The 12,263-nt window shown below is 43.1% G+C and overlaps 1 protein-coding gene across 2 annotated transcripts; it reads right to left on the bottom strand.

The window, feature by feature from the left end:
• Positions 1-4,198: 4,198 nt before the first annotated feature.
• Positions 4,199-10,962, bottom strand: LOC135324173 (purpurin-like). Of its 2 annotated transcripts, XM_064499881.1 has the most exons (5): positions 10,846-10,962; positions 9,160-9,296; positions 7,820-7,932; positions 6,290-6,502; positions 4,199-4,575 (listed from the first exon to the last, which is right to left on the bottom strand). In XM_064499881.1, exons 1-5 carry the CDS (start codon positions 10,960-10,962, stop codon positions 4,565-4,567), a joined length of 591 nt encoding a protein of 196 aa, XP_064355951.1. In that variant the 3' UTR covers positions 4,199-4,564. The 2 variants fall into 2 exon arrangements, with proteins under 2 accessions (XP_064355951.1, XP_064355950.1); XM_064499880.1 differs by having other exon boundaries at positions 4,199-6,502.
• Positions 10,963-12,263: the final 1,301 nt, after the last annotated feature.

The raw sequence follows: 12,263 nt of genomic DNA, 5'->3' as shown, positions 1-12,263 counted from the left end.
GCAGCTGTGCAAACTGTCCCCTACCGGTACCCTCACGGGTTGGAGCAAAAATGTTTGTCAGGCAACTGCCTGCCTCAACGATCGCCCACCGCGTGGCTCTACCCCGTATGCTTGTTTCAAAGGGGAATCCATCGAGTGGCCGCGTGCGCTTGGAGTGCAATGGCTGCACCCCCAAGCCTGCCTCCCCAGGTGAGCCCTGCCCGGGAGTGCAGGGTTGGGTCTGCAATCGCCACACAAAGAAATAACCCTGGAACCAGAGAGCCGCCATCTTGTGAGTATGGGGTTGGCAGTCACCATACCTCAAGGGTATTATGGTCGCTTGGTGCCCTGCAATAGTTTAGCTCTCTGGGGAGGGTGGACATCGTTGCAGGGGTCATTGACTCGAACTACCTTGAGGAGGTGAAGGTTGTGATCCACTACACCGGATCCCAACCCCTGCGATGTGCACAGGGAGACCAAATAGCCCAGCTGATATGTGAGTGGATAGGGGTCCCCCACTATCCAGGAAGGAGATTCCTTGCAGCCCACCCAGTGGTTTCGGGTCTACAGGGTGTGCTGTGTGGGTGCATGATCTGACTAAACCCAAATAGTCAGAAGGGGAAATCATTGCTGTAGTCTCCAAGGACTACATGATGTAAAGTCCAAAGAATCAGCGCAGGACAACCCCTGGCAGTGACTGTCATCATGGCTGTTGAATTTAGGACTATGGGGCAAACGCATTATGCTCCTGGTCTTCTGGGCTGATTAGTATGTGTGCATACATGTTATAATTTACTATATATATATATTTACTTATTTATTTATATTTAAAGGCATGTCTACACACTGGTGGCACCAACACCATGTGTCTGTCGGTCAGAGGGTGGAGTGTAGTGAGAGCACCTGCGGGAGATCTGGCGAGGAGTCAGTGACTGGCAGAGGACGTGGTAGCAGCCCCAGAGTGTGCTCTCTACCCACTGACCGAATGCCCGTCAGGGCCAGGCATGCATATTCCGCTTTGTCAGCGGTGTCCAGCTGCTTCCCGGCCAGCAGCTACTCAAGCTTAGCACAGCTGAGATAAGGAAATAGCTCTAGCAGATTTAAGAGGCCCTTGGGATACAAAGAGGTGAGTCCTGCCTGTGTGTCTGACCTGTGCGTCCAGCAGCCTCCCATCAGCCACCCCTACACGCAGCTCCCAGGGCTCCGGAGATATGGAGCACATGTTATACAAGGAGAGGCTGAGAGAACTGGGTTTGTTCAGCCTTAAGGTGGCTAAGGGGAGACCTTATTGCTGTCTACAACTACCTGATCAGAGAATACAGAGAAGACAGAGCCAGCCTCTTCTTGGAGGTGCACAGTGATAGGATGAGAAGCAATGGACACAAGTTGTAACATGGGACATTCTGAGGTGATATAAGGATAAAAGTTTTTGCCATGAGGGTGGTCAAATACTGGAACAGGGGCCCAGAGAGGCTGTGGAATGTTTGTCCTTGGAGGTGTCCAAGACTTGACTGGACAAGGCCCTGAGCAACCTGGTCTAATTAGACCTGATTTGAGCAGGGGGGTTGGACTAGATGGCCTCCAGAGGTTCCCTTCCAATCTAAATTATTCTATGATTCTATACTTCTAGGGAGCTGAAAAAGGTGAATCATAGCTATGGTGAAGAGGATTAATTTTTCTATGCAGGGATTTAGTGGAAAATATATGTGTGCAAATCAAACAAAATAAAAGATCAAAAATCACTGCCCTGTGCAATTTAGCAGACAGATTACTCCTCACACAGGCTCAATAATGGGATATATAGGGCAAATGACATAAAACTGATGAGTCCCATTTGGAATGTTTAGTTTTTGCAAAGATGCAGTACATAGAATGAAGATTCACTTATCTAATTCTTTCACTGTCTGTGAGTCTGTCCCTATGACGAATAATTTCTCTTAGGGGAAGTTATCCGATTTTACAACGGTTCTGATCTGGGAGTTTTGTTGGCCCAGGTTTCCTGCTCATAACAAAGGCAGACATGTAATAGGGCTCACAGCTGCCTCTTTGCTGCAGCTGTTAATTTTAATGGTTTGCTCACTTTTTTCATCTTGTTAGAAGGCAGTGTGAGGGTGTTATTTTCACCAAAAGTTTCAAGGTAATATCTCATACATTATCATGTTGCCCATGCAAAGTCTCACAGTTTATGACTTCCATAAAGCAAGAATTTTATTTGCAAGGACAGAGCATGGCATGTTATGTATGTAAACAAAATCAAATCCTTTAGGATGACCAAGTCCAACCACTTTGCTTCCAATAGTCGAAATCTTCTGAAGTGTGAAAACATGTTCTGGAATATTTCTGCTGATAGCACAATGCTATTTCAAGTATTTTCTTGATAGTGGTAAATCAACATGAAAACCAGATCTGAACAAAGATGGTGGGCTGACTGTGCTGAAACAGGTCTAACACAACATGATACCCTAGTGTCAGATCTCAGAATGTTCTTGCTGGGAGGAGATTCACTGATGTGTGAAGTACAACATTTTTGCAGGGTTCCTCCTGCTGCACAGTCAAGGCTACTCCATCAACACCTCAGGACCTTCTGAGGACCAAATAACAGCCCTCCTCATTTGTAAATGGCTTTCTATTTTCTTTTGTTAGTGGAAAGTTTGTGCAGGATGAAGAGTACGACTTAGGACCTATAGACACACTTAAAGCCAGGAATGTCAGTTTGGTTCATCTAAGCTAAGATGGCAAGTAGCATCTGAACCAGGGCTGATTAGTCTGCACCCATTGACTCACCAGATCACATGATGAGGGGCTGCTTGCCATCCTTGAGGGAACATTTTCTCCCACCTGTCCAAGGACAAGCCAGCATACTGGGGCACATGTAACTGAGAGGTACATTCTCCTAGAGTCACCACTCCCATCCTTTGGTCCTGGCAGCACAAGCTTGTATGGCAGAGAAGAGAGTTCAGCACTAAGCTCTCCTACACAGACTACACCAAGCACTATAAGGACATTAGCATCTAGTTCCTGCTTGCTGGAACTCCCAGCTGTTCTAGTTATACAGATATTAAGTAATAACTGTAGGCATTAAAAATCCCAGTTCTCTAGAACTAGGGAAATTGGTCTGAATCTCTTGGCCTAAGGCCAGGGTCCCTCAGCTAGGGTTTAATGTTGTCTAAACAATTGTGATACAAACTCTAAGTTCACAGAACTCCACCTTGATACTCCCTCGGGGAGGGGGAGGGGAATTGGTGCCTAACTAACCTTGCACTTAGTCCAGCACAAAAAGCTAATATTTTTACAACACTTGATAGCCTTAACCTACATGCTTTTCCTTTTGTATTTCCTGCTGCTCTTCTGTTTCTGACCTTAGCTTTAGATGGTAGCTGACACTTATTTTACTTTCCTTTAAGGTAGCTTTTCTAGACTGGGAAAGCAAGTAACACTTTTTGCCAATAGTCTTCTCTGCTGGCTGATAGGCTGAGGAATCCTGGCTGGGAATCTTGGGAAAAGCAAACTTATCTTGAGAGCACTCCCTGTATCTCTGGGATACTATTAGTAACCCTGGAGAAGAGTCTTTACTCAGCATTTTATATGTCCCTTCAAACAGATACAGTAGATAATGATTGGCAGTACATAATAGATTATGCAAGCAACTTGCAGAAGCTGCCTTATGGTCTTGCTACTCTGAAGCTCTTCACTCAGTGCCAATATTATGCCACATACTTTGTGAATGCCCCAGGGGCAGGGGCTATGCAGTCTGGTCTTCGTTATACCCCCAATAATTATGACCTGAAAAAAAATGTGTTGTTGACAAACTGCAGGATTCAATTTGGTGTTGAGGGGCTTCTGGACTGATAGTTTTATTCGTAGGAAACCATTCAAAGTGAATGTGATTGTCTCATGAGGAATGGGAAATACATGGATGAAAAAGGCTTATGTAGATTTCCCTTTTCCTACAAGGAATCTTCTAGGTACTATTCCTTTGGTTCCCTGTATCTGTGAAATTCTTGGCCACAAAACCTATCAGCTCTGTATTGCTCAGCTATTGAATGCTGGAGGATGGCAGTGGGGAGTAAATTACTACCTTAAGGCCACAGGACATACAAGTGGGAGCTCAGTTAAAGCAATGGCCCAGAGTTATTGAGAGAACAAGTTGCTTTGTTACATTCTTGATTCAGTTTTATTTATTTATCATACTCATTCCATAATTTGATTAGAAATACTCAATGCAGATCTTTGGACATTAACATGTACCTGAAATATAGCATAGTAAGATATTATCAAGCAGCGAGGAGCACATTGTCAATCTCAGCTCAGAGTCATTGTTCAAGAGGGTTTTATAACTTCGGAATTAAGATACAAATGCTGATTTTTGTTAATCATTTATTGACAAATACCACATTAAGTATTCCCTGGAAAATTCAGATATCAATATTGTATTGCATGCAAGTTACAAAAACATGACATTTTCATGTTTTTCAGGAAGAAAACACTACTTTAAACTATGATTTTCTTTTTATTTAAAGTGAATGACAACTTCAAGACCAAGAGGCCTGGTTTCAGTGCTTAAAGTTAGAATCAGAAGTGTATTTTAGCAGGCCCCTGTAAAGAAAGAGAAAGTAAACTTTAGCCCATGCAAAAGCCAACTTTTGCAAAAAGTAAATTTGCAAAGCCAACCCAGTGCTTTAACAATATTTTTGGTCCTCAGTGAAACTGCAGCTACAGCCATCCCAGGGTACTCCTGAACCACAGTACAAGAGTAAGTCAAGGAGACTGTTTATATTGTTCTGTGCCTGTTGGGCAGGTTTTAGTTCTGTCAGCCTTCACCAATCACAAAGGGTTTTTAGCTTACTCTAACACCTAGGCACTCAGCCCACAAACCAGTTACTCTCTCTCTGCTACAGGAAGCAATACAGAGGGCAAAGGGCAGGGATCCCTCTACCAGCTCTATGACCTTACAGGATGTCCATATGTGCTCTGTAGCTGAGGGCTGGCTCACACGATGACATGCCATTCAGAGGTTTTTAGCAGCTACTTCCTGTCCAACTAGGCCCTAACACGTGCTACTGAGGGAATTCCCCAGTCTAGGTCCTCAAACCTGCTTTAGTTAAGAGCTCATCTCCAGCGAAGGTGGTGTGCATGTGGAGGGTGTGGGAGCCAAGCTGGGATCATGCTACCAAAAAAGTGGAGTTCTTGCCTCCAGTGTAACACTAGAAACTTATATCCTCATCTCAGGGACACCAGATGAGCTGGAAGATAAGCTTCCATAGCTCCAGTCAAAGGTCCTCTCAAAACAGCTGTGAGACCCAACAAAATGATCTGTTGATCTATTTGCACTTATGTGGAGCAACAGCTCACTCCCACTGCCAGCAGACACAGGCAGAACTGCTGCTCAAAGTCTCTCAGTCTCTGCAGTCTCTGTTACACAGGAAGTCTAAGGCTCAAATCATGCTGACAGCTAAGAAAGATGAGTTTGTTCTACACTGAAGCTGGCTTTTCCTGTAGGGAACAGTGCGCAGAGTTAAGGTAATGCAATGTTATCCAGGTGGTCATGCCGGACATTTCCAAGTTCAGAAAAACCATCTTATACCTGTCCAGGCCTTTGTGTGTATCTCATGAGGAGAACCTGACAGAACTGGATTTGTTCAACCTTAAGAAGAGAAGGCTAAGGATGGGGGGAGGGGGTGCAGGTGGTCTTATTGCTGTTTTCAAATACCTAATGGGAGGATGTAGAGAAGATGAAGCCAGACTTCTCAGATTTGCACAGTTATAGGATGAGGGCCAACGGACACAGCTTGCAACATGGGAAATTTTGACTTGATATAAGGAAAACTCTTTTTCACCGTGAGTGTGGTCAAACCTGGAATAGGGGCCCAGAGAGGTGGAATCTCCATCCACTGAGATATTTAAACCTCAACTGGACAAGGCCCTGAGCAACCTGCTCTAAGTTGGCCTTGCTTTGAGCAGGGGGCTAGACCAGAAACCTCCAGAGGTCCCTTCCCACCTAAATTATTCTGTGATTCTTTTGGGATAAGAAAGATGTTCTTCCTTTCGTAGAGTGCCAGCCTCAGAGCACAGGACTGCTATAAGGGGAAAATAAAGGTTGCAGAACCACCCTAAATCTGGCTCACTCTCCCTTCCACAGACTTTGCTTTGCAGCCACTTTCTTATTAAATATGACATTACAAAAAATGTTTCTAAAAGAGTAAAAGTTAGTTTGCAATGGCTCTGTTGCATTTACAGCAGGTACAATTGCCTGGTCCTACAAGCTGCCAATACAATCACTCCAATGTATTTGTTAAGTAACTCAAAGTACCTGACTGCAGCACAGACTGAAACTGGCCAGACATGCAGATTTCCTCCTGCTTCTGACGGACAATGCGCTGAATGGCTGGGGGAAGGCCATGAGGGTTGCGTGAGAAGATCAGGGAGTAGCCATCATAACAGGAGCCATCCTCTTTCAGACTGCGGCAGGCATAGGTAATAGCATAGTTGTCATAGTCTGTGTCAATCACCCAGTAGTTGTCCCCTGAAACATCAGATCAGATGTGTTTGCCATGGTGGAAAACATAGGGCAAAAGCATACACATGCTCATCTAGTAGACAGAGGCTTTACATGGCAGGGACAGCTTCCCAAAGGACAGAAAGTCACCTCTGATTGTTTAGCTTATGTCTACACTGTGAAGTGAAGAATGGGGGCAAACATGGTGTGCCCCGAATCCACTATCTTCCCCATCACCTACAAGATAGACTCTTGTTCAGCCAGAATTTGTGCTTAGTGCATTTCCACATTTGGTTTTTGTGACTAGAGATGTTAGCTGGACCATCTCTCTTCAGGCTTTACATGGCAAAATCCCTTTATATTTCCTGTCTAGGTGGGTGTGTGGGGACAAAGGGCAGGCAGATCATATTTCCTACATGAATAGCCTCAGTAAAACATGGCTTGTATTTCCAGCCTTGTTCTTCAACTGAGTAGATTTTAGTGTGGTTTATCTGCCAGTACTGAAGGAATGTACTTTGTCATGCACTAGCAGGTTGAATCCTGCCCAGCTTCCAGAATTAGCCTCTCTGGCAACCCAACAGCTGTGGGAGATTCAGGCAGGAATTATGTAGGGGCAGACAGCGAGGGATTGGACAAGATAGAGTTAAGGAGCCGAAAGCCTTGGGAGGAATAAATAGCAGTATGTAGATAAGGTAGTAGCCGCACAGAATGAGAAGGAGTGATGATGGGAACATGACCTTCGGGAAAGTACCGATCCGGGCTAGAGCTTATATAAAGGGCTTGCTTGCTTGAATAAAGTTGATTCTGATCCAGCACATCAGAGTCCGTGAATCAGACCGCCACAGAATTACACGGTGTGAAGGATCCATAAATGAGGTGTGGCACATGGAATTTTTGTGAGGGGGACTTAAGGTAGTGCTGCAAACTCCTGTCATGCCTGTCTGACAGGATCAGTGCCTTATTGCTGGGATGAAGATTTGGGTCCATGTGTCATGTCCCACTAGTTATGAGGAATGCTGGAAGTCCAGGAAGAATTGCTTTGCTAGGTTCAGCACAGTGCTTGGCTGTACAAAACCTATTTGCAATGCCATCTCTCTCTAAGCTGTATCTTCCCTGTTAACTAAACTGGTGGACAGGTAGGGTCCCTGGGGAATCTCTGGATCCTACCCCTTCTGTGGAGATAAAAAGCACTGCTTGGAAAAAGCTTCCACCTCCAAGGATGCTTTGTCTCCATTTGGAACAATTTGAGCTCAGCTGTTTTGACGGCTCATATACTGAAATACAGAAGTCTAGGCAGCCATAAACTATAGACTGACCCCAGGGGGCATGAAGAAATTCACTCACCACCACTGGACAGGTAGCTAGCCAGGCCCTGGTATGTCATGTACATTTTTGCTGGAGTGGTTGGGTCAGGTACCGTGTACTGAGCAGCCATATCAGCACAAATTACCCAGAACCTGTAATGAGATCCATGGGATTGAAGAGAAAACCCTGCAATTTGTGCACTTCAAATGAATGTACCAGCCAAAGCCTCATTCAGGGCTTAGGCAAATACCAGGCTATGGTTCAATGCAACTGAACATCTCCATCCTTGGAGATATTCAAAACTCAACTGGACAAAGCCATGAGCAACTGGATCTAGTTGGCCCTGCTTTGAGCAGAAGGTTGGACTGGAGACCTCCAGAGGTTCCTTCCAAACTAAATTATTCTATGATTCTATGTACTTTAAATAACAGTTCTGTGTTTTGTCTCATTGTGATTAGCATTGGCTAGTTCTGTGGACTGCTGAAAGGAACTTCACTCCCTTTTCTATACAGGGTGATCTTACTTTTTATCCTGACTACATACTACATATTCATGGAAACAGACTGAGATCCTGCATGATTTCTAAAGAGGCCATTCAGAAAGCCACAACTATCATTTGTTTATTCTTCCCACACACATTGCATGCCATGTTCAGCTTCATTTGGCCTTGTCTCAAAATATTCTAGAAAGCTTTGCTATTAAACCTAAGGTTCAGGATAGCCTGCTTTACTCCACTGTTCACCCAGTTAAATATTTTTGGTTAGTTAACACTGAATAGCAACAGAGTTAGTATTAGCCTGTAGAAAGTCTCAGTTTTTCTTCTCTATAGCCTGAAAGCCACTTAATCCCTTCACATGTTGCAATCCCTTATAGTAGCCATCACCAAGGAACTCTTAAACTGCCTTCTATCTATTCAGGTCTCATGAAAGTATCCAAGAGCTAACTGAATATTTTCCACGGAAGTCTAAACAATATCACATTGAAAGACTCACTAATGTAACACTCATTTAAACTAATTTCCTTCCCTCAAACCTTCTAAGGAAATCTAATCTGTTGAGCTACTCACTTTCTTGCAGGCTACACTGGCTCCTCTCTTTTTATTCCAATTTATTTGCTTTACCAGTCTATCATTAAAGATTTGACTTTATCATTGAACTGGCAATTTTACAGTAGCTTTGTGATGGGCCTAGACCAGAACCAGGCTGAGAACTAGCTCAGGACTCAATCACCTTTGGCTTCTAATGTATTAATTTTATTGAGCTTCTCTTCTTGATAAAGACAACTCAGTCATGTTGTATGCTCAGGACAGATTACCATTCACACCATCTCTTTAGTATATCATGTCATCAGCTAGAATTAGAAGTTAGGCACACACTTACCCAAAAAGCTTCACTCGGCCTTTGGAAGATGCTGTCATTGTGCCATCTTCCTCAACAGTGTATTCAGCGGAGATATTGTCCTGAAGGAAAAGACCTTCTGGATCCTTCTTGGCTAGGGCATACCATTTCCCTGCATACTAAAATGAAAGATTATTCATGTCTGGATTAATCATCACTGGAAGACTGGCAGAAGACTAACTAGTCACCACCTGGCCTATGGTGAAAGTCTGAGTTTGGGTGGGTATGTACCACACAGGTTTTGCTATACAGTTCAACAAACTCACCTGTATGTTCTTTTCTGAGGCACTAAGCAGAATGGTTCTAGGAAGTCTGAGCTTCTGTATGCATTTACACTTTAGCACTTGAGACATTCATGGAGTGGTAGCCCAACGCTGCAAGCTGCTCTGAAATGCCATCCTGAAATGCCTCACCCATAACTCAAGAGCCACTGCTGTGAATCAGGCCAGTTGCTATTCCCATTTAGGCCTTGGTTTCTTTGTGGAGGATGGTGACGAGGAGACCAAATCATAGCCACAAAGCCATTATCAAAATGTCTGGAGCCACTAGCCAGTTTCCCCTATTGTTGCTGACAGGCTAAAGTTGAGCTTGTGCTCATGATCTTTAATGGTGTAAAGTGTCTACACAGAGAAGCAGATTATGCCCATGACAAAGAAGAGTGTGTTAGGGTGACTAGCTGCAAGGGGAACTAAAATGAGATTAAGAACAAGAATAAAATTCCTAGAAAAAAAAAGTGACCTTGAAAATTTAAAACCAATATCTGCTAAAATGAAAATAGGGTACAAGCAAGTCATTGCATGACTGGGAGAGCTTCAGAAGTTACCTTTATCAGTAGAAATAATGGGGGAAGCAGAACATAGCTCTCATCAATTGAACTCTTCAGCTAAAGCGATGAAATCTGTCTGGAAGTTACATGCTTAAGGAAGATTGAGATGGCGTTTGTAACCCTCAAATACATGAGGCTGAGCATAACACTGATTTATTAAAACACTAAGGTTATCAAATCACTTTCCCCAGAAATGTGCTTATTTTCAGCAAGTCTAATTTTGTAGGAAAAAAGTTCTGGAACACCACAAATTCTGGTTGTGGCTGGAAGTGATATGGTAGCATGTTTTGTAGACAACCAGTCAAAACAGGTACTGGCACATCATTCTGAACCATTCTAAAACAGTTAGCCCTGGTTTTCTGTTCAGAGGCAGACAAATGAGACACCCTATTTAGAACTTAAGACAGTCTGTGCTTAGGACACCCAGCTTAGTTAAAAGTTTGGGTTGACCTGACTCCCAAGAATGGACAGCAGTGGATGTAAATCTTCCAGGGTACTTGTTTGAGCTTTCCTTCTATTAGGGATCTAAAAAGTGTTTCATTCATGGAACTGCCCAAAACAGAGCCATACCAAACTCGAGCTAACAGAAGATTATGCCAATTATAATAGTCTAGCATCCCCAACATTTCTGTGGCCAGTGTGACCATAATGTCCAGCAGGTTAAACACTAGCAAAAAAGAGCAAACTATAGAAACAGTGTTTGAGAGACAGTATATATAAAAAGTTAACTTCCTAGTGAGGAACCCTTTTAGATTAATACATTCTATACACTGGAAAACTAGTTTATATAGTGATGCTTCTCCTGGTATATTGTGTTTAGCAGATGAAGTAGCCATAATTACCCTCTTTGGATCAAAATTGTCTTTCACAGAGAAAGACTCCACTGTACAGGTCTGAGCTAGGCTATATTCGACAGTGGAGAAGAGCAATGCCAGGAAAACATACTGTGCGTATTTCATTCTGCAAGACAAAAGCAAACATGCGGAGTCTTATTTCATGTAGCACATATCAATAGTTAGTGCTGTGCCTACAAATTAATTCCCCCCATTTTAAAACTAGTTTCATTCCATGCTGAGCACAGTACTATTTCACTGAAAAACCTGGATCACTGCTATGCCTGAATCCAGTCAGATTTGTATCCCTGACCACCAGTGGCAATTACTTTGCCAGAGTATTTTGCTTGCCATTTGCAATACTGCAATTCACATCACTTTTACATTATAAATAAGCCGGACTCTGGAAAAGGTTGGTAAGAGTTGATAAAATTAGAAATTCATTGAATTTTTGTTTTGACAACAAAGGTAATGTTCTGATGAGCTCTGGTAAAACCTTGTTGGTTGGAAATACATTGTTTCTAAATATTTCATGGTGCTTATCCATTTTTCTTTAAAACCAGCAAAACTGTGTTATGTTCAGTTTTCATCACCCAATCAGGCATTTCCTAGCTGTCTACTCTAATGACAAAATACATTTTAACAATAGTCTCAGTCAGATCATTTACCATACAAACTTAACAGATGATATTCAATCTCTGGAGGCTTGATCTGCCATTATAACACAGCCATAAGCTGGCCAAGGTTGTATTCATCTCCTAGTCTATGCCAGCTCATCCATATCCCAGCATGCTTGTTCCCAACACTTTGGGAAAAGAGAGCACCTACCTATACATTCTTGCAGAGTATTCATCCCTGAATATCTATTCTGATGCCAAGTTAAAACACAAATATTTAAAACTGAGCTGAGCTACCAACCCAAGGCTTCCAAACACCCAAGCAGCTATTCTGTTCCCAACTGCAGCCACACAAGCTTCAGTTTCCTATTTCAGGAGACTCTAACCTGATTCCTCTCTGCTGAAGAGACACCTACCTGTTGGGACAGAGATGCTGGAGGTCCCTGAGACTACTCTGCTACAGTCTTTGGACTGCAGTCAGCAGGAGAGTTTTTGCATGAATTGCCCTTCAGCTGCCTTTAAATAACGAGTCTGCAAAGTCCCTAATTGGTTATTTTTGCTCGTGTGCCTGAATAAAACGTTTAATCTTGGATAATCCATTATGTAAAAACCAATAGTAATCCCCACACTGGTGGGTCTGACTGCTATACTAATACAAACACAGCTTTTGCATAATGGAAAAAACCAGCCCAGAAAGCTGGGGCAGATCTATCATGAGTACTTCTAATACTTGCATCATCAAATTAAGGTGATCCTCCTGCAAGAGCTGATAGATATTACACATTATCTGCTGAATGGAAAACAAGATTT

The sequence above is a fragment of the Dromaius novaehollandiae genome, chromosome W (assembly GCF_036370855.1).
Source record: "Dromaius novaehollandiae isolate bDroNov1 chromosome W, bDroNov1.hap1, whole genome shotgun sequence".
Lineage (NCBI taxonomy): Eukaryota > Metazoa > Chordata > Aves > Casuariiformes > Dromaiidae > Dromaius > Dromaius novaehollandiae.
Note: the sequence above shows the minus strand (reverse complement) of the source record. Positions and strands in the feature narration are given on the sequence as shown.

Excerpts from the sequence above, each read along its gene's own strand:
- LOC135324173 (XM_064499880.1), bottom strand. The coding sequence starts at position 10,962 with ATGAAATACGCACAGTATGTTTTCCTGGCATTGCTCTTCTCCACTGTC. Across the intron at positions 9,297-10,845 it reads ACAATTTTGATCCAAAGAGG|TATGCAGGGAAATGGTATGC; the intron begins GTAATTATGGCT and ends CTTTCATTTTAG. Across the intron at positions 7,933-9,159 it reads GGCCGAGTGAAGCTTTTTGG|GTTCTGGGTAATTTGTGCTG; the intron begins GTAAGTGTGTGC and ends ATCTCATTACAG.